General features: G+C 37.2%; 1 protein-coding gene across 7 annotated transcripts in view; it reads left to right on the top strand.

Annotated features, from left to right (window-relative positions):
• Positions 1–23,243, top strand: part of SNCAIP (synuclein alpha interacting protein) — a 462,588-nt gene that overhangs the window by 219,579 nt on the left and 219,766 nt on the right. For all 7 annotated transcript variants that reach the window (XM_053701602.1, XM_053701601.1, XM_053701600.1 and 4 more), the window contains one exon: positions 20,012–20,084. In XM_053701602.1, coding sequence (XP_053557577.1) covers positions 20,012–20,084 — 73 coding nt within the window. The remainder of the gene's footprint in view (positions 1–20,011; positions 20,085–23,243) is intronic.

Here is a 23,243-nt window from a genome sequence, read left to right on the forward strand (position 1 = left end):
CCCCCCAAACTACCAAGGGCCCTTAAAAGGGCCTTTTGTAGGGCATTGCCCTAAGTTAAACAGCTCTTTTGCTAAAAAAAAAAAACACCCCCTAAAAATATACATTACACAAAATAGCAAACAAATTATCAAAAATAAAAAAAAAATATTCCTATTCTAATACCCATAAAAAAAAAACCAAAATAAAAAACCTAATCTAGAATAACAAAAGACATTATTATAAATGGGATGTTACTAAGAGATTTTAACAATTCCAGAAACTCTGAAGTCCCATTTCCACTTCAATATAAACCTTCAGCAACAAGTAGGGGTCATTGTATAGAATGATTCAAAGAAAATTCACCTCATAGTGTAGTATGTAGGATAATAAAGTGTAAAGTTAGGAATAAGATAACTCACAAGCAGCAAGCATTCTCTCAATCATCATGCCCACAGCACTCTGCAGCTTGTTCAGAATATTCAAGTGTTAGGAGGCAGCTGAAATAAAGGTCATCGCATATTAATCAAGTCTGAAGAAACAGCAAACTTTCAGCCATGAAACGCGTCACTTATGTTTTTAACTTAATAGAGTTTGTATTTATTTTTTTAATTATTTGTATGTTATTTCCTTTATTTGAGATGCCTACAACTAATTGAGGATTATGAATTAGGTGGATGACTGAGACAATCCCGTACGCTGATACTGCACCAATCTTATGCTTTCTGCTAGTGAGTGTTGTAATTGATAATCTGATTTTTTTTCTCAAGCATTATGTGTTTGTTTCGTATGTGAGTCATTTAATTTAAATTTCCTTAAAATAGACAACATAAGGAAACAAATTACTGTCTAACTAACGTGATCTGTTTTTTAATATGCACTTTATACAAGTATAGATTCTAACACAAACCTAGATTATGAGTTTTGAGCGCTATAGGGAAAGTAAAGAATGCAACAAAAGTGGCGTTATTTAATCCCCTATAGCGCTGCCTTTACAAGTTTAAAAAAACCCGGCTTGTGTGGGCGATATGGTTGTGTTGAGCTCCATACCACACCAAAAACAAGCGGTGTTTTGACGTGCTCGTGCACACTTTCCCCATAGACATCATCCCTGAGTCTAAACACCCCTAATCTGCTGCCCCTGACATTGCCGACGCCTGCCTACAGTTATTAACCCCTAATCTGCCGCTCCCGATATCGCAGCCACTATACTAAAGTTATTAACCATTATTTCGCAGAACCCCAACATCGCCGCAACTATATTAAAGTTATTAACCCCATTCCACCGCTCCCCAACATCGCCGCAACTAAATAAATTTATTAACCCTTAAACCTCTGGCCTCCTACATCAGTACAACTAAATAAACCTATTAACCCCTAAACCGCCAGCCCCCCACATCGCAACAACCTAAATTAAACTATTAACCCCTAACCCTAATGTAACCCTAACCCTAACACCCCCCCTAACTTTAACATTATTAAAATAGAGCTAAATTAAACTTACAATTATTAACTAAATAAACCTATTAACCCCTAAACAGCCAGCCCCCCACATCGCAACAACCTAAATTAAACTATTAACCCCTAACCCTAATGTAACCCTAACCCTAACCCCCCCTAACTTTAACATTATTAAAATAGAGCTAAATTAAACTTACAATTATTAACTAAATAAACCCCTAAACCTAATCCTAACCCTAAACCTAACCCTAACACCCCCTAAAATTAACTACATAATTCCTATTTAAAACTAAATACTAACCTGTGAAATAAAACCTAAGGTAGCTACAATATAACTAATAGTTACATTGTAGCTAGCTTAGGTTTTATTTTTATTTCACAGTTAAGTTTGTATTTATTTTAACTAGGTAGACTAATTAGTAAATAGTTATTAACTATTTACTAACTACTTAGCTAAAATAAATACAAACTTACCTGTGAAATAAAACCTAACCTGCCTTACACTAAAACCTAACATTACAAAAAATAAAAAAAAACTACCATTACAAAAAATTAAAAAAACCTACCATTACAAAAAACAAACAAAACTAAATTATCCAAAAAAATTAACGATTATTCCTATTCTAATACCCTTTTAAAAAAAAAAAAAACACCCCAAAATAAAAAAGCCTAATCTAGAATAAACTACCAAGGGCCCTTAAAAGGGCTTTTTGTAGGGCATTGCCCTGAGTTAAACAGCTCTTTTGCTCCAAAAAAATAATACCACCCCCTAACACTATACAAACCCCCACCCCCCAAACTACCAAGGGCCCTTAAAAGGGCCTTTTGTAGGGCATTGCCCTAAGTTAAACAGTTCTTTTTTTTTGCTAAAAAAAAACACCCCCTAAAAATATACATTACACAAAATAACAAATAAATTATAAAAAATAAAAAAATATTCGTATTCTAATACCCATAAAAAAACACCCCAAAATATAAAACCTAATCTAGAATAAGCTACCAATGCCCCTTAAAAGGGCCTTTTATAGGGCATTGCCCTAAAGAAATCAGCTCTGTTTATGAAAACAAAATACAAACCCCCACTAACATTACAAACCCCCACCCCCCCCCCAAACCCACAAAATAAAATCTATCTAAAAAAACCTAAGCTATCCATTGCCCTGAAAAAGGCATTTGTATGGGCATTGCGCTTAAAATGGCATTTAGCTCTTTTACTGCCCAGTCCCTAAACTAAAAAAAAAAAAAAACACCCCAAAAAACCTTTAAAAAGCCTTACACTAACCCCCTTATGATCCACTTACAGTTTTTAAAGTCCCGCTTGAACGATCTTCACCCCGGCATCGAAGTCCTGATCCAAGCGGCAAGAAGTCTTCATCCAGGCGGCCTCTTCAATCTTCATCCAGGCTGCATCTTCTATCTTGATCCCGGAAGCGCGGAGCGAGTCCATCCTGAAGACATCCGGCACAGAGCATCCTCTTCATAGGTCGCCACCGTACACTGAATCTTCAATGTAAGGGACGCAATTCAAGATGGAGTCCCTTGCATTCCTATTGGCTGAATTTTTTTTATCAGAAAATAGGAATCAGGGCTGCTAAAATCCTATTGACTGTTCAAATCAGCCAATAGGATTTAAGCAGCTCTCCTTCTATTGGCTAATTCGAATTAGGATTGTTTTTAATGTGTAGTTTAATTTAATTAATAGTTAGTTTAATTTTAGTTTAATTATTATATTAGTTTAATTGTTAGTTTAAACTTAAGTTTTTTAATTTGACAGGTAAATTTTAATTTAATTTAAGATAGGGAAATTGCAATTTTAATATAAAGTTAGGGGGTTGTTAGGTTTGGGGGTAAATAGTTTAATTTAGTTTATTTCTATGTGGGGGGGGTTTAGGTTTAGGGGTTAATAGTTTAGTTTAGTATATTTCATTGTGGGGGGTTTGAGGTTTAGCGGTTAATAGGTTTAATATAGTGGCGGCAGTGTAGGGCTTAATAACTTTAGTATAGTGGGGGCAATGTGAGCGGACGGCAGATTAGGGGTTAATAATATTTAAATGATATTTGCGATGTGGGAGGGCGGTGGTTTAGGGGTTAATAACTTTAGTATAGTGGTGGGGATGTCAGGGAGCGACGGAATAGGGGTAATATTTTTTTAAAGTGCCGTTGATTTTGGGAGCGGCAGATTAGGGGTTAATAAATTTAATATCGTGTTTGCGATGCAGGAGGGCTTCGGTTTTTCGGTTTAGGGGTTAATAGATAGTTTATGGGTGTTAGTGTACTTTTTAACAATTTAGTTATGTTAGTTTTTAGTTAGTATTTATTCTTATGTTATAGCTTTGTAGCGTAAAACTCATAACTACTGACTTTAGGTGGTGTTACAGATCTTGTTGTTTTAGGCTGTAACGCTCGCTTTTTAGCCTCACCGCAAAACTGTAATACCAGCGCTTTGGGAATCCCATTAAAAAACGTCATTTTTAGGAGTGCAGTACTGACGTTGCTTAACAGGCTAAATAAAAGGCTTGCGGTACACCTATACTGACAAGACTCGTAATGGCTGCGTTAGGGAAAATGATGCGTTATGGGCCACAACGCTGCTATTTGACTCATAACACAAAACTCGTAATCTAGGTGACAGTGAATTATCCTGTCATCCAATTCTCTTCTTCTTATATAACCTAAACCACTGAGCATTAGCATAAAGTTTGTCTCTGTCTCAGTCCTCAATATATTATTTTTTTATGGAATTCTGGAATGTTTCCACTAACCATAATAAAGCTTAGCAGATGGAGTTTTGTGTATTATAATTATACATTCCCAACTGTATGAGTAATTTGTCAAGTATTTACATAGGTTTTATATTGTAGGACTGCTAATCTGTCAATAGATCCTCTGAGATTTTATTTAATGATAGTAGCCAAACTTAATGTTATATATAAGTACCTCATTTATAATTTATATGTAAATAGTTATACATACATACAGAAAGAGAAGCGCTCTCTCAAGAATGAACAACAGCTCAGTAGCTTGTTCTATGGCGATTTACCACCTGGGAGAAGCCTCTTTTGCCCACTTGTGCTTTTCACTGAAAATTACTTTCCTGAAGTGTATCAGTCTGATCCTTCCTACCAAGGATACTTTATTCACTGCCTTGGTTACCATATTGGGTTTCAACCTTCTTTGTGACCGCTGCTTCATAACTGCTGTTTCTGGCGAGCCTGCAGGCTCGCCAGAAACACGGGGCATCAAGCTCCATTCGGAGTTTGATAAATATGCCCCTATGTATAATAGCACATAAACACAAACTCACAACTAGATATTCACACGCTCACACACACACACTCTCTCACACACACACACACACACACACATACTCTCTTACAAACACTCTTTCTCTCACATACACAAAGACACTAATGATCACACACACTCTCTCATACACTAACACACACACATTCTCACACACACACACACACACAAATACAGTCACTTTCATACACTCACTCACACACAAAGACACTTACACAAACAGAAACACTCCCACACTCAGACACATTCCCACACAAAGACACACAGGCAAGAGAGAAATAATTGTAGTGATGTGCAGTATGTTGCAAATACACAAACTCACCTTTTTTTGGCTTTGTTCATTCACCACCAAACTTGGACATTTTCATGTCTGGATATGACTCAGCTTCAGATCCGGACACACAAATGGAAACCCGAACTGTCTTGGTCATTCCCGGACAAGTGACAACCCTACTACCACAGAGGGCTTCCTTCTTTATGGATCTTTCACAATCACAAATGCTCTTTTCAGTTTACAAGTTCTATAATGTAGCGGCAAGCATTTTTAAACTCACTCCGTGAATGAGCTTGGACTTAGTATGGAGGCACACCCCCTATAAATACCTGGTCACAAAGGTACAAAGTAGATACAATGTAGCAAGGCAGCGGGATCATAATATACAGCTTAAATAATGTATAAATTCAGTGAAAGATGATATTAAAAGTCCTTTGCATAGAAAACTGTTGTCACCATTGTGTTTTAATTTCACACCAGAATAGAAATGGTGGTTTAATAAACAATATATTTAAATATGGGGGAAAGAATGCTTGTCGAAGTTAAAAAGCATCTATATAGCAACAGAAAAATAGTGGACAGTTTGCCCTTCCTGACAACATAAAATATGCATTTAGATGGTTTGGCAGTGGTGCGGATGGAAATAGATTACAATAGATTTCTATGAAAGCAGTGATTAAGCGATCTCCTTTTAAAAATACAATTTTAATAATGCCAGTACTGTTTTAATCAAATATTAAAAATGAAATCTAAAAACACGTAATTTGTAGATGTTAGGGGTCCTGAGGTGACTGTAGAAGTATATCCATCATGCCAAGATACCTATGAAATTCATATGGTTAATGAGTGTTGAGAATATATCCTGATGAAAATAAGTTAGTCATATATGCAAATTAGTTTTTTCTTTGCAGAGTGAACCCTAAAGGTGAAAATCATTGGCCACAGAGCTAAATATCAAAAGATCAGGTGATATTGATGTTGTATCTTAAGTGCTTGACATGTAAAAAAAGTGTACTTTAGTGCAAATTCAGGGCAGCCAATACGTTTGAAGTGTAGAAGTTCTGTTGTTATGAATGGAGGGCTTAGCACCCTTCAACACCTCTTTAGAAATTTAACAAAGGTGACACCCTCTACCCTGAATTTTAGGTGGGACTGAGATACACACACTAGCATAGCTCATAACCATCACTCCTCCTGTAGGATTGTCAGGGGGTGAAAGGTATGATCCCTTGGTGTGTCCCGGTTTTTAAGGACTGATTGAACCCTGCCCAAACCTCACTGAGACACGCACACTGACCTCCCAGACAAGCCCATGGAATGCCTGAAACCACCTATCGAGTAACACCACTACTCCCATATGCCACCCATCCATAAATTATCAGTTGGCCATCGCCCTCAAGCTTTTAACCTCCCAGATCACGGAAATCATCCGGCAGATGTTGGGAGGTATGCCCTAGGGCTACAGTACAACTCACGTTTTTTTATATCTGCAATATCTGAAATGTTATACAATGAGGCATATTTATCAAATGTCTGTCGGAATTGATACAACAGTGCGGATCAGGTCCGACAGATATCGCTGAATGCGGAGAGCAAGAGCTGCTGGTGCAACGCCGCCCCCTGCAGACTCCGCCAGCAGGGAGGTGTCAATCAACCTGATCGTACTCGATCGGGTTGAATTCCGGCGATGTCTGTCCGCCTGCTCAGAGCAGGCGGACAGGGTTATAGAGCAGCAGTCTAGACCGCTGCTTCATAACTGCTGTTTCTGGCGAGTCTGAAGACTTGCCAGAAACACGGGCCCTCAAGCTCCGTTCGGAGCTTGATAAATGGGCATCAATGTCTTAGCAATGAAAAAACTATTAGACTTTAAAATAGGTTACAGGACCACATTAGGCAATTGTTTGACCACTAGGGTACCTTCATAGTTAATTAGGTCACTGATGGTAAAATTCTTAACACACAGGGACAGCAGAGCATTATAAATTTATGGATACTAAGTACACAGATAATTATATATTTTATAAAAAGGCCCAGTGAAACAGGGACATATTTAAGTAAGATTGCAGGGTTCTGCTGTTCTCCACTTTAGAGGCCTCTTTTGAGTTAATATTGTGCAAAAGCCGTTAGTGAAAACAAAAAAAACAATACAAAGAAAAACAACAAAGAGACATTACACTGTATTTGAACAAGAAAGAAAGCTGTTAATAGTAGCATCTTTATTGTGGTTAAATCTGTGGTTGTTTCCCTATTTATATCTCTCGTGCTAAAAATATATTTTATGTAGTTTATATGTAGGAATTGTTTTTAATTACACAGATTTTAGTTTTCACTATGGTGATGATTAATGATTCTATCTGCATGTGTAAGTGGAAATGTTATAATGGTTTGCTTGTTATAACGTTTGTGACTGTTAATGATTTGAAGTTAATTATTTCAAGTTGTTTCCGTAATGTGGCTTTCATATAATTTTATGTAATTGTAAAATAAATGGAAACCTAAAGATTTTATTTGCCTGGTTGAATTGAGCATTATGATTTAGTTTGCCATATTTGTGTGTATTAATTTATATATATACCGTATATATATATATATATATATATATATATATATATATATATATATATGAGAAAGAGGTCACCTGCGTTAAATCTAGGATATAGGAATATATTATATAATTTTATTGTATGTGTGTGAAGGAAAAGGAATTCTAATATTTGTAGAAAGCCCAAAGAAAGATGCTTATTAGTAATATGAAAATAATGGAACATAGAATAAGATCAGCGTGCTGCCTCTGTATTGAAACAGAGTACCCCTAACTCTGTAGAAAAGTGTGTAGAAAGAGAAAAATTCAATATAATAGTATAGGCGCTCAGCTTTATAATGCTATGTAAAATGTATCATATACAAGTTTACATGTGAGTACATAAAATGTTTTATAGAAGTCTTCTGGTGAGACTGTTCACAGTTGATCAGTCAAGTAAGAATTTTCTGCTTACCAGCTATTACCTCAATCGTATGAGGTAAGGTGTAGGCCCAATTAAAGGTGATTCACTGTATTTAACCTGTGTCCTGGTGAAGTAACATATATATATTAGTACTATATCATGTTAAAAGTTGATTGGGTTTCTGAGCCTCTTTTCTAGAGAAAACATAACTAATTTGACTAGTCTCCCAACATTGCTTAAACATTTTAATTTCATGATTCAGACAGAGCATATATTTTTAAACAACTTTCCAATTTACTCATGTTATCAATTTTGCTTCATTCTCCTGGTATCCTTTATTGAAGGACCAGCAAATGACATAAGGCATATGTGTGCAACCACTAATCAGCAGCTAGATCCCAGCCCCTTAGCTTACCTAGGTATACTTTTCAACAAATGATCCCAAAAAAACAAAGCAATTTAGATTATAGAAGTACTTTGGAAAGTTGTTTAAAATTGTATGCATTGATTGGGTTGATACGATCGGGTTGAGTGACACCCCGTGCTAGTGGGCGATTGGCCGCGAATCTGCAGGGGGTGGCATTGCACAAGCAATTCAGCATACGCTGTCAGCATTTATCGATATTCTGTGTACATGATCTCTACAGCGGATCATGTCTGTCCGCACTTTCATAAATCAACCCCCATGAATCCACCACCCTTTCTGTAAAAAACTGATTCTGCACATTTCTTCTGAACCTGCTACCCTCTAACTTAAAGGGACATTAAACACTAAACAAATGCTAAATAGAATGATGCATTAATAGAAAAGATTAGTCTGTGAATAACATGTAGATATATTTTTAAAGTTGCATTAGCTGTTTAAACATTTACAAAATAAGTGTAAAGTTTTAGTGTCTATAAAATAATGGGAGCTGTCATGTTGTTACTTAGGTTAACCGCTCTGCTGTGGCCAATTAGGGACAGTTATAAATAGGCAACTAGAGTGTCCGGCCAATTGCTGTGTGGAATATAACAGTGTCCTGCACTTCCATTCCAGGAACTGAAAAGCCCACAATTTCAGAATGGAATTACAGGAAAAGGGAACAAAATAAATAATGAAAGTATATTGCAGAGGTTTTTTTATACATATATATGATTTTTCCTATTATATTACCATCTCAAAGTGTTTAATGTCCCTTTAAGATTCTGACCCCTTGTTTTGGTATGTCTTTTTTGTGGAAAATACTTTCAGATTTCTTTCATTAAGTCCCATAATATATTAGGTTTCTATCATGCCACTTCTTTCTCATCTCTCCTCTAAACTATACATATTTTAACATAAAGAGTTTATCTTTTTACGTTTTACATTTAAGACCATGTACCATTTTAGTAGCCCTCCTTTGGACAATTTCTAGTTTATATATATCCTTCTGGAGATAGGGTCTCCAGAACTGTATGCTGTATCCCATATAAGGCCTAACTACTGATCTGCAAAGTGGCATAAGAACCTTGCTATTTCTGCTGCTAATATCTGTCCCAATGCAACGAAGTTCAACTGGTCTTACCAGCTGCACTCACATTCCTCTTTAGTTAAAGTCAGTAATGTACCATTGAGACTGTAATTGGCCTTTGGGTTTTTGGATTCTATTGTTATAATTTTGCTCTTGGTAGTATTACATTTATTTTCCCAGTCCTCCATTTTTTTTAATGCTACTTTTCATTTGATCCACCCCTCCTTGAACAACTCTGTTACTAATTTTTATATCCTCAGCAAACAAGCACACCATCTACTGGAGCCCGCTTCCAATATCATTGATGAACACGTGAAACAAAACAGGCCCAATAACTGACCCTTGAGGGGCACCACTAGTAACTGACCCCACTTTTTAATGTATTTCATTAATTGATACCCTCTGCCTTCTGTCCTTAAGCCAGCATTCTACCCACTTAAAGGGACATTATACACTAATTTTTTCTTTGCATAAATGTTTTGTAGATGATCTATTTATATAGCCCATAAAAAATTTTTTGTTTAAAATGTATAATTTTGCTTATTTTTAAATAAAATTGCTCTGATTTTCAGACTCCTAACCAAGCCCCAAAGTTTTAGGAGAATACCGACAGATATCTACTCCAGCTTGCTCCTGTTTGTGTAAAGGGTCTTTTCTTATGCAAAAGAAGGGGGAAGGGGGGAGTGTTTTATTTCCCACTTGCAGTGGGCTTTCCAGCTACCTTTTCAACAGAGCTAAACTGAGAGCTTCTAAGTAAGTTTTTACACAGTTTTATACGGGATTTTATATCAGTATCTGTGCATATTATTCTTTATAGTAGTGTTTTTTTAATGCAGTTATATGAACATTGGTGTATACTGTCCCTTTAACAGTCTTAGCATCTACTCCAAGGCAATACATTTTGTGAAAACGTTTGTTGTGTGGATAGTGTCAAATGCTTTTGCTAAAGACTAGATATTATACATCTATGGCTCCTCTCTGGTATATTAAGTCACATGGTTAAAGAAGTCAATTAGATTAGACTGACATGATCTTCCAGCAGTGAAACCATGCTGTCCTTCTGAGTTGTTTGTCTGAAGGTAAGAAACTTATTTCCTTTAAAAGAGTTTCCATTAATTTCCCTGCAATTGAGGTCAAACTGACTGGCCTATAGTTAGCAGAATCGTCCCTACTACTCTCTTTATGAAGAAGGACTACATTAGCAATTTTCCAGTCTTCTGGAACAACACCTTTTAACAGTGACTGGTTATATAAATCAGCTAATGTAGTTGCTATTACTGATCGAAGTTCTCTTGGAACCCTTATATGAAGATTATCTGGACCCACAGACTTATGTACTGTTATTTTTTATAAAGCCATTAAAACCTCTTCTTCTGTAAAAAGAAAAGAATATCATGGGTGCGTTAATTTGCTAGTGCATTACAAGTTGAATGTAAAAGCGTTCACTCAAGCACAATCGAATTATCACACGTCGGATTAGGGCAACCTCGCGTAGAGGGTTAGGGCTACCAAACACAACATAAATACTTTAAAATATACTGTTACACTCATATATACACTATCTGATTAAAAAATATTCATATGAATAATAAAAAAGTTATAAGGATTCAAAGGTATGTGGTATAAGGCCATGTATTTGCAAAGGGCTATACTATATATATGTGTCTAAATAATAATTCTATAATAATATTTAATATTATGTTTTACTGTGTATTTATTGTAAATATTTCACATTTCAATGTCTTTCACATACAGGAAAATGTTTATTTTTATATCCATATAAAATATTTACATTTATCAATGAATTGTCATAGTTTTTTTTTAATTATTTTACTAAATGTATCTTGTATTTTGATACAGCCTTATCTGCATAGCGCTGGCAATATTGATTGATGAGTCCTGCACTACTAAAATACTTAGAGAAGTGTTTTGAGAGTAAACTAGAGAAGCACCTTGTGACGAATCAAACCTTCTCAACGTCACAATAGAGGGGTGTGGGCATGAAGGGGTTAACGGCACACAGCTTTGGTTCCCTTAACCCTGCAACTCTACAAAAGGACCTTAAAAGGGACACCACAAGGGGCGTTTTGGGAACCCCCAAAAACTCAAACAATTTAACAATTAGGTAACGTGCCTTTAACCTTGTCTCAACAGGAGTGTGAATTCAGATATTAGAGCCCAAAAGACAGAATGAGATTTTCTATGTGTTTAATAACAAAAATATCAATACAGGTTACACAATGCGAAATTACAAAGACATTCAAAATAACATACAATTGCAAAGTTACAATTCTTTAAAAAGAATAGGGGACATAAAAAAATAATAGAAACACAATATCTTATTATCAAATTCCTTTAGATATGTGGAGAGCTGCTGTTCATGATGTTAGTGGCTTGAGTCCCAGGGCAGTTCTACCCACCAGTCTTTCTGTTACATACTTAAACTAAAACTTTCTTTGTCTTGTCAAAGACAACGCCCTGGTTTTAATTTACAACGAGTACAGCCAATGCAAACAAGTCTTAGCTCCCAGTAGGGGAGGAGCTTTTTGCATTCCTACACACAGTTACCAGTTACAAAAAGAACACTTCACCTCAGACCTGTGACGGGCTAAGGAGTGGGGGGGGGGTCTCAGCTTACACCTTTATGAAAGCAGATTTCACACACAGAAAAAGACAATTCACATTAACCTTTCCCAGGCTGAGAACACAATACCACCTCTGACGGGTAGCCAATCCAGGTATCAACTACTCCACATGATTGTATCATGACACCTCCCCTTTTAAAATGGTGGAAATAGGGGGTCAGCCCACGCTGATCCCCTATGTCAACCTAAATCCTTGTCTTTCCTCGTTCATAAGACCAGATCTGGCCTTTCTGCACACTCTCTGCATTCATTTGCCCACTGTAACAGTTAGCATCAGCTGACACAATTTCCCTCGTGGAGGACATTTCCTTGCAGGATATCACACACTCGCTCTCACTCATAAAGGGATCTAGCACCCCCTCAGGGTAACTCACTAGGGGACTAAGAGAAATTCTTGCTATGCTTATGCCAGATATGCCACTGTTCACACCTACTCCAGTATGCTCTGTAGGAGTAGCAGGTTCATTAGTCACTGCAGCTACATCTCCCTCCCCCTCTTCTTCACATCTGCCATCCCTATAGGGGAGGTCCACAGACACACCCAGGGTCCCATCTTGTCTTACTCTCTCTAACAGGGCAGGGGGTACTCTGGTCCCTACATCAGCCATGCTATTCACTCTTTGTATATGCAAAATGGTTTCAGGGACAGACTGACACATACCTGCCACCTGTTCTCCTTTGTAGCTGTATAGCTGACGTCCCTCACTAAGGGGGCATTTTACCTCAGGGGAAAACAGAGAATAAGCCTCTTCTCCTGCCCCCTGCTCACTCCACTCATGTGGCACACCACACTCAGGTACCTGACATATCATACTAGCCACTTTACCCCACTGCACACATCCTACCTTTTCCTGGGGTATAGCAGTTCCTTCACTAAGTTCTGGCATTGCCCATTCCATACCTTCCTCTTGGGCATGCAATGCTGGTTCTAGCACAGAAGGGTACACACATTCGGTCTGCCCCTCTGCCCAGCTCTGCTGCCCTCTCACATTCCCACACACTGCATCAGGTATCACAGTGTCACAATTAATGGCAGTATAACCCTTTCCTCTTGCACAATACATTACTGGTACAGGTAAATCAACATTAACCTTAGGCTCTCCCTCCCAGTAACCAGGTTCAGTAGAAGCAACATTGTCACAATCAATGGCAGTATAACCCTGTTCACTGGCACAATACAGTACTGGTACAGGTTCAGGTAAATCTTCATTAACCCTAGGCTCTCCCTCCCAGCGCCCAGGTTCAATAGAAGCAACATTGTCACAAACATTTTCAATACATCCCTCTTCATTAGAACAATACATTACTGGTGTACACAAAGGCAGGGCTGCCTTAACCCTCAGCCCCCCTCCCAGCAATCATGTTCAAGGGAATCATCTTTTATCCTTTGGTGGGATACCTCCAGCTCTGGTTCAGCTAGCAATGTGTCTATCCCTAGCTTCCCCTCTGGGTCCCCCAAAGTTTCACACAGTACCTCAGTTGGTGCAGGTCCCTCTACTGGCCCTTCCAGGTTGCAGGTGTTGTCTTCTGGGGTGTACTGACAAAGCATCTGGCACAAATCATCGCCCAGCAAAACACCAACAGGGATATCCGCAGAGATCCCCACCTCCCGCAAACCTTTTCCCACACCCCAATCAAGGTACACTCGTGCCACAGGCACTGCGGGCCAAACTCCCCCAATTCCTTGAATGGACACAGTCCTCCCTGGTATAATGTTCTCCGGCTTTACCATTTCAGGATGCACCAAGGTAACCGAAGCTCCACTATCCCTGAGTCCTGTTGCCACCTGGTCACCCACAGATACCTTCTGTAGGTTATCTCTCTGCTTTTGCCTTGGGAACCCACCCACAAACAAAACAGATGCTGGTCCCCCAGCCACATTCCCACCCTCAGGCTTCTTCTTTTCTGGGCAGGTGAAACTCAGATGCCCCATCTGGTTACAAGTGAAACACCGGCGGGTATCCCCCTGGCCCGGTGGGGCCCCTGCCCCTCTGGCTGTAGGGTGTAGATGAGATGGTCTCTCTGCTGCCTTGTTTGCTCCTTTCCACTTAGGAGACACAGCTTGAATAGCTGCCTGCCTTGTTTCAGGTGCTCTGTTGTTGGCATAATTGTTAGCCAGATTGGCAGCCTCTGCCACTGTTTTGGGCTTCCTGTCCAGAATCCATACTCTGGCATCAGGACATTGCGTTTGCATGAACTGCTCCAAGATCATCAAATCCTCCAAAGCCTCATGAGTGCGGACTTTTAGGCCCCCAGTCCATTGCTTAAAAGCAGACCTTAGCTGTGCAACATATTCTGTGCAGCTGTCATCTGCACTTTTGGAAAGACTCCAAAAAATTTTCCTGTAGAATTCCGGAGTGAGGTTAAAACATTTTAATAAGGCTGTTTTTATGGCCTCATAGTCCTGGTCATCCTCTACTGGAAGTGAAGCAAATACATCCAGTGCTTTATCCTTCAGGCGAGGAGCTAAATAGCGAACCCATTGCTCTGGGGGCAGCTGATACTGCTTGCATACCATCTCAAAGCCCCTCAGAAAAACATCCAAGTCAGTGTCTCTTTCCAACATTGGAAAATACTCCAGGTGGGGCCTCTCTGTTGCTGTTTCCCCACGTTCACTGGTTTGGGGAGACAGGCTGGTTCTGTTCATCTGCATAACCTCCAGCTCATGTCTCCGTTGAGCATCCATTTCCTTTCTCTCTCGTTCTCTTTCTGCAGCCATCCTCTTGGCAGCCTTTCTCTCTCTCTTTCTCTCTCTCTTTCTGCAGCCTCTCTCTTTCTCTCTCTTCTTTTCTTTCTCTCTCTCTTTCTGCAGCCTTCCTCTCTGCAGCCTCTCTCTCTCTTTCTCTCTCTTCTTTTCTTTCTCTCTCTCTTTCTGTAGCCTCCCTCTTTCTCTCAGCTGCTTCTTGAAACTTGAGGATCAATTCCATTCTCAGTTTGGGATCAGCATCCCCCAAGTACCTGAGTTCTGTTTGTAGCTCAGACTCCTTTGCACTCTCAGGGGTAACAGCAGTAGGTACCATCTCCTGGGTTACCAGTTTCACAGCAACCCTTTCTGTGCCTGTTTCCTGCTCTGCTGGAATGTCATCTGCCTGCTGAAGTTCCTGGACCAACTGCTCCTTTGTTTTGCCAAAAGCTGCAATGGCTCTCTCCTGGCAAAGCAGCTCCAGGGATTCCTTCGGCATCTTTCTATATGCTTCCATAATGATTAGCAACAAACAACAAGAGGGAGGGAAAAAGAAATGCTTATTTGCACTGTATGTCTCTGTAATTAGGAACTGAGTTCTGTCTTTGGGAAATTACACAAAAACATGTAATTTCTTTTAGTACTATACAAATAGCAGAAAAAAACTCTAAATATCCCACCACTGCCACCAGTTTTTCACAAATCAATCCTTCTCAATGTCACAATAGAGGGGTGTGGGCATGAAAGGGTTAACAGCACACAGCTCTGGTTCCCTTAACCTTGCAACTCTACAAAAGGACCTTAAAGGGACACCACATTAGCCCCCAAATCCTGTCCACACTGCTCTAATTAACTATTTCTGCCACCACCCAAAGCTTCTAAATTAAAGGGGCATTTGGGAACCCCCAAAAACTCACACAATTTAACAATTAGGTAACGTGCCTTTAACCTTGTCTCAACAGGAGTGTAAATTCGGATAATAGAGCCCAAAAGACAGAATATACCACCTCTGACGGGTAGCCAATCCAGGTATCAACTACTCCACATGATTGTATCATGACACACCTGTCTGCTCTTCACTATTTAGTACAGGTATTGCAACAAAACTCTTCTGCAACAGTACCAATACCTCCTTTTCTTTTTTCTGCAAAAAAATTATACCAAAATGCTGTCCTAGCTGTACTGCACCAAAGCATACTGTATGCATGTTATATGATATCAAGTAATAACACAGAAATAAATGATCGAGTCACCAGCAGTGTCCTAAAGCACATAATGTGCATCAGAATAAATATTCTCAACTATGTCACAAATATAAACTTGAATATATAACTGGTGACATCATATGTTATGTGATTATTGATGTAATTGCCAACATAAATCAAGATTTCTATGTTATCAGTGATGTGACTATATCATTTGTGAATTGTTTTCCATTTTTCATCTGACCATTGTTTGAGACGCTTAGAAAAAGAAAAAAAAAAAGGCATTGTTCTACATATTCCATTTCCTTACTCTGATAAGCTTTGAATAAGGAAGGATCACAAGCGGACAGTTTTCTTCTTGTGTATGTTATCATATAAATTTATTGTGACTACAGTTCTGCGTTTCATCTTTAAAGCACTGTAACCTGTGTCAGGAACCAGCTTGCACTGTTGCCGGCTGTTACATATTGTGATTTACAGTATTTTAACAAGCAATAAACAAAAGCTGCATCTGCTTGCTATTTCTAGAAAGGGAGGAAAAATGGCCAATTCTATTTTTAAGTCATAGAGAAATAATGAGCTATAATCACTGCAGCCCATGTGTAGAAGGTTTAGATGATACTGTTTTATTGGACTAACTTAATTGTCTCAAATTATAGTATAATGTACACAAAGTCATATATCTAAATGTAAACTCTCAGTAAGAGTAACCAGGCATTGACATTTGTATAATGAAGACGTTTGCTTTTCCGGGTTTCTGTTTTACATATTTTACCTAACCAGCATTGCTCACACAATGTTTTATTTAAAAAGTATTACTTGATACTCTTTCTCCTCTAAGTTGGAATGTTATATATGCAGGCTAAGCAGTGTTAAAGGTGCATTCCCACAGAGCCAGCCAAAAAAAATTGTAAAAAATGTTCTTGCTATTGTTGCTTTGAAAATCTGTTACAAAAAAATAAATGGTTGAGTTTAATTGTGAAAGAATGTATGGTCTTGTAAACGTGCCCCCCAACTGTGACCGGCCCTCATTTGCACACCACTTTGACCAAGTTCCCCAAAGCTCCAGCTTGCTTACTCTACCCACAGAACTTCCTGACCCTGCCTATTGTCCACTCACCCCAACCACTTTATGGCCCCTGAAAAACCTGGAACCTCAACAATAGGATAACAGAGGGTTGTGCTCCATGCTACTTCATCAGTCAAGTGGTAGACTGGCAGTTGCTATCCACACTTTCTTGTTCTATAGTGGCTTATTGAGGATATTTGTGTTCCCAGTGACTGGTGGTGCATGATAATATCATCATATGCACACAAGATGATTAAACCTACTATGAAAGATATCTAAAAGCAGGAGTATTGCCTGGCCCTGGTGTACAGGAGATCTTATGGTTTGATTATCTCAGCCATCACAGCACATAGGAGATGTATAACTTTTTAATATAAATGTAATTTACCAGTAAATTGTGAAAAACGGTAGCTCACATCATGAAGAAGGAACATATGAGTGTGTTCAAACCATATTTAACAGGTAAAATTGAATTAGATCCCTTGTTTTAAAGAAGCAATTCTCATCTTTCTGGGTCACATAGCCCAACCAGGATATAGGTGATCCCCTGTGATCCTAGACATCATGTACGTGTTTTAGAGACACTCATTTAAAGAAAGCAGTTCCCTCTTATGCATAAGTAGCAATGGTGATCACCTACCGCACTATGTACCAGGTAGATTCTTCATGAGTAAAGACCCTCTCCTTCGCCATAAACCATGCAGAGGATATGAGACTTTAGTTTGTAAAGAAATAAAAGCATCACCCATTCCATAATTTTCTTTTACTTTTTCATTTCATGATTACCATTAAAAATGCCTTCATACTGTATTTACTTTATTAGGGATAGTAGCTAAAAAGTACCCTCTGTTTCCTAAAAATGCATAACTTTTTACAGAGTACCTTTAGGATTATTTTAATGAGTAGCCTTATACCACTTTAATTTTTAGCTGATGACTGCTAGTAGAGGTGATCTTTACAATGTTCCACTTAAATTAGTGGTTGGATACTTAAAGGGACACTGTACCCAAAATGTTTCTTTCATGATTCAGATTGAGCATGAAATTTTAAGCAACTTTCTAATTTACTCCTATTATCAAATTTTCTTCATTCTCTTGGTATCTTTATTTAAAATGCAAGAATGTAAGTTTAGATGCTGGCCCATTATTGGTGAGCAATCTGGGTTGTCCTTGCTGATTGGTGGATAAATTCATCCACCAAAAAAAAATTGCTGTCCAGAGTACTGAACCCAAAAAAGCATAGATGCCTTCTTTTTCAAATAAAGATAGCAAGCGAACAAAGAAAAATTTATAACAGGAGTAAATTAGAACGTTGCTTAAAATTGCATGATCTTTCTGAATTACAAAACAAAATTTTTGGGTTCAGTGTCCCTTTAAGTGGCTATAGTGATCACAGTCACTAGAACCAGCATGCGCAGAGGTATGTGAGAATCCTAATTTGAAAGAGGAGATCCCTCTAATTGAACGGTTCTATGTTTATCCAGCTATCAGCTTATTGTTATAACAGTGTCAGATACTTTTTAGCATTGCTGCTGTTTAGGTGGATCCAGCCTTTAAAAAAAGCCTATATCACACCAATCTCGTCCATGCCGGCATTAGTTTTAGACAAATATTAGATTTGGATTTGTTACCGTTAATTCCTATGAGAACAGCTAGTATAGACAATATAAAAATTAACAAAATTCTTACCGTATGGGATTTGAACAATTAAAATAACCTATTTCTCTATGTTAAATGGATATACAACTCCAGTATGACTAAAATTCAGCATTTGGTGCCTGTCCGACTGTCCATAACATCAGCTATTAGTAATGCTATAGCAGGATTGGACAGGGGACGATAGACAAATGAGTTGTCAGACCCACCTCAGCGTCATTATAAGCAAAGGAGCTTATTAACTAAACAATATAACTCCTTCCATCCATTCCTACATACTTTTTTTTCGCCATACAGCATGAACGAATGAATGAATTGATTTTGTCAAGCAATTATTCTTTTTTTGTGTGTCTATTTTGTCCAATAATGTATTCGGCTTTGGCTTTGTCTGAAGCCCTAATGTAAATCTCTTCTAGGTACATTACTTTTATAAATCATTACCCTATTTATATTTATACATCTAAATTATTGTATTGTTCTCTTTAAATATTTATACTTACTTGTTCAGATAATTGTTTTCTATTTAAAATATTAGTGTGGTTTTTTTTTGTCTCCTTTCAAAACACCTTCGTCTCTCCATCACATTCATTTCTTTGTATATACATTGATGGAATGATGATACCAAGCATTAGAATATTTTTGGGGGAAAAATAAGAATTCTATATAATAAAAGGGCAAGTATGTTTGTCCGAAGCTGTTTTGCGCAGTGGAGACTGCGCAAGGACAAACATACCTGGCTGTTGCAGAGAGGGTGGACGGGAGTGACATGGGTGTGGCCAGGCGGGAGTGGATGTGACAGGGCGGGATGGGGACGTGACCAGACGGGATGGGACGGGGCGTGACCGGATGGGAGTGGGCGTGTCGAGGCGCGGCTGGGCAGGAGCGGGCCTGATGGGGCGTGGCCGAGCGTGGGCGGATGGCACTGCACTGCAGAATATGGCCTGTGTACATGGGCTTTAGGACTAGTTAAACAATAATTTGTTAAATGAAATATATTTATATTAATGTTCTATATTTTATGTATATATTTTAAGTGTTTAATAGTAAAACTAAATTAAATAGATATTGTTACTATGATATGATGTACTAAAAAAATGTTTAAAAAACAAAACAAAAATAACTATGGAATTAGACAAAACTAAAATATTATCACCAGATTATTTATTTAAAATTGCATTTACATTTTAAATTATTAATTATAAAATTGTTCAAAATTAAATTAAATTGTTAATTAATCAACATTTTTGTTGGAGTTCAATTTTTTTTTGTGTAATATGAAATGCATTTTCTTTGTTTTTCAGTATTCTATAACATCCCTCAAAACCATTCCAGAGCTGTGCAGAAGATGTGATTCACAGAGTGACGATAGATCAGGTATGACTCTTTACAAGGTACTTTACCATTTTCCTTATAAATGTTAAAGGGACATGAAATCCACATTTTTTCTTTCATGAGTCAGATAGAGAATACAATTTTAAACAACATTCCAATACACTTCTATTACGTAATTTGCTTCATTCTTTAGATATCCTTTGTTGAAGAATCAGCAATGCACATTGGTGAGCCAATTACACGAAGCATCTATGTGCAGCCACCAATCAGCAGCTACTGAGCATATTTAGATAAGCTTTTCAACAAAGGATATCAAGAGCATGAAGCAAATTAGATAGTTGAAGTAAATTGGAAAGGTGGTTAAAATTGCATGCTCTAAATCATGATAGAAAAAAATTGGGTTTCATGCCCCTTTAATATCGCAGATATAATATTTAGCACCAGTTTGTTAGAACAAGTAATTTTTTTGTGTGTTGAGTCACTTGTTAAAAGAATAATGTATTGATTTCGCATTTAATACGACTAATTATGCTATACATACACCAGTTATTCTAAAACTAGATGGAATGGGATAAGTCAGTATTATAAAATATTTAGTATTTATTATCTGTTGGTCGGTATGTTCTGTGTGAAAAAGTATAGTTGGGTAGATAAAGATTTTTACCTAAATGTAAGTGACTGTATCATGAAATGTTCTTCCATGTATATATTTATTATATAAACTGTCTATACTGAACAAATAAAACCAATTTAATTATGTATATAACATTTCTAAACATATGTATGTACATGAAATCTATTTCATTTTTATAATGAAAACATTGTGTTTGTTTGTATGATAGTGAATGAATAATGGTAGTAAAGAGGAGAATGGACATTTAAGAGGGAACTTTTTTTTTTTTTTAAAGAGAAATTACTGTTCTAGCTGCTGTTTTTTGAGAACACATTTAAATGTTGGGACATAATTGCACATTTTGTTGATTCCCAGTCAAAGCTAGTAACAAAATGCACAGTGAGTTGATTTTGAATGCCAATATGATGTTAATAAAGTTGTTTCAAACATGAGCATGACTTACTTGGAAGCTGTTGTATTTTATGCCCTAGAGAGGAAAGACTCTATAATATCAAATGTATACATTTCAATAAATTCATTGTACATGTGCAGTTTCTAAGGGAGAAATTACAGGTTTTTGTATGGCTTTAAAGGGACAGTCAACACCAGAATTTTTGTTGTTTAAAAAAATAGATAATCCCTTTATTACCCATTCCCCAGTTTTGCATAACCAACACAGTTATAAAAATACACTTTTTACATCTGTGATTACCTTGTATCTAAGCCTCTGCAAACAGCCCCCTTATTTCAGTTCTTTTGACAGACTTGCACTTTTGCCAATCAGTGCTGACTCCTAGGTAACTCCACGTGTGTGAGCACAATGTTATCTATATGACACACATGAATCAACTAACAGTGAATTACTGTAAAAATGCATTCAGATAAGAGACGGCCTTCAAGGTCTAAGAAATTAGCATATGAGCCTACCTAGACTTAGCTTTCAACTAAGAATACCAAGAGAACAAAGCAAAATTGGGGATAAAAGTAAATTGGAAAGTTGTTTAAAATTGCATGCTCTATTTAAATCATAAAAGTTTATTTTGGACTTGACTGTCCCTTTAAGACTTGCTTACTTTGAGCTATAAGAAGGGTAACATGATTTTAAATGAGAGCCAATAATTCCTTATTTCATGTGTGTGTTTGTCTGTGTAAGCACTGTTAGTGTAGGTTTTCTGAAATGTGCACATTGGTCTATACAATGATTGTTTTTTTATATTTTACTCACTGTGGAGCTTTTTTCCCCTCATCTTTTTAAACTCAGTAACTCATTTTGAGACTGGTTTGGATGCCCTGTATCAGCCTTTCTACACAGCAAGCAGAAATGTATCATGTGCTAATGAGGACTAACAGCTGTCCACATGTGTTGTCTTGCTGTACTATATCCCTGCTGTGCTTTAAAGCTGTCTAAATTAACTCTGCCCTAGAACGAGGGAATCACTTTTTAAGATACTGCAAACAAAAAGGTGATATAAAAAAGTGTATGATTATAATTTAAACTGTTTAATGCATAATGTATAATAAACTTTTTTATAATCTTGTATAAAACCTTGAAATGCCCTTTGACTGCTATAGAGAACATATGTGTTTGTGAATGTGAGTGTGTGTGTATGTGAGTGTGTGTGTATGTGAGTGTGTGTGACACACTTCAACCAATGGATGAAAAGCGGGTGCTTGAAAAATGGAGAAATAACCAAACAGGACCAGACTCCTTGAGAAAGCTGTATGATTAAATCAGAGGATAAGGGCTGGTCACATACAAGGGTGAGGTATAATACAGGCACAAAGATTTTATATATATATATATATATATATATATATATATATATATATATATATATATATAGATATATATATATATAAAAGCAATAGGTCCAGCACAAATCAACAGTTCAGAAATAGTTAGCAGAGTGCACGGTAGCCAGAGGGTCCTGCTCACCTCCAATATATAAATCCAAAAGGAAAAAAGTAGATGGCTCCAGCACTGTTTTCTTTAAAAATGAAAAAACCTTTATTAAGGTGACATAATGAACAGACATTATGTCACCTTAATAAAGGTTTTTTCACTTTTAAAGAAAACAGTGCTGGGGCCATCTACTTTTTTCCTTTTGGATTTATATAAATATATAAATATATAATGTATTGTTAACACATTCCTTTTAATAAAAGGCGATTACTTAGGAGATGATCCTGTTGTGCCATTGGGTTATTTAAAATACGCTAAAATCTCAGAGCTGGATTGAAGCTCTGTAGTATGTGAGACTCATACTATCATAACCAAAGATTCATTTGCTTTTGCAGTATGCTGTGTCCTTTTTTCTTTGAGGATATTATTTTTGAAGACCACATTGTTGAATTTTTTAGCACACACAGAGATATATATACTCTCGACTGCTTCCCCTAATATATAAGTATTTTTAATTAAGGATATCAAAGTTGTTTATTTGTTCTCTTTATATCTGTCACATATTTTTGTTTTTTGAACCACATATTAACCTTAATTGTGTTAACCATTTTTTTCTTGTATCTATCAATTTATCTATCTATCTATCTATCTATCTATCTATCTATCTATTATCTATCGTCATAAA

This window comes from Bombina bombina, chromosome 2, assembly GCF_027579735.1.
Source record: "Bombina bombina isolate aBomBom1 chromosome 2, aBomBom1.pri, whole genome shotgun sequence".
Classification (NCBI taxonomy): Eukaryota; Metazoa; Chordata; class Amphibia; order Anura; family Bombinatoridae; genus Bombina; species Bombina bombina.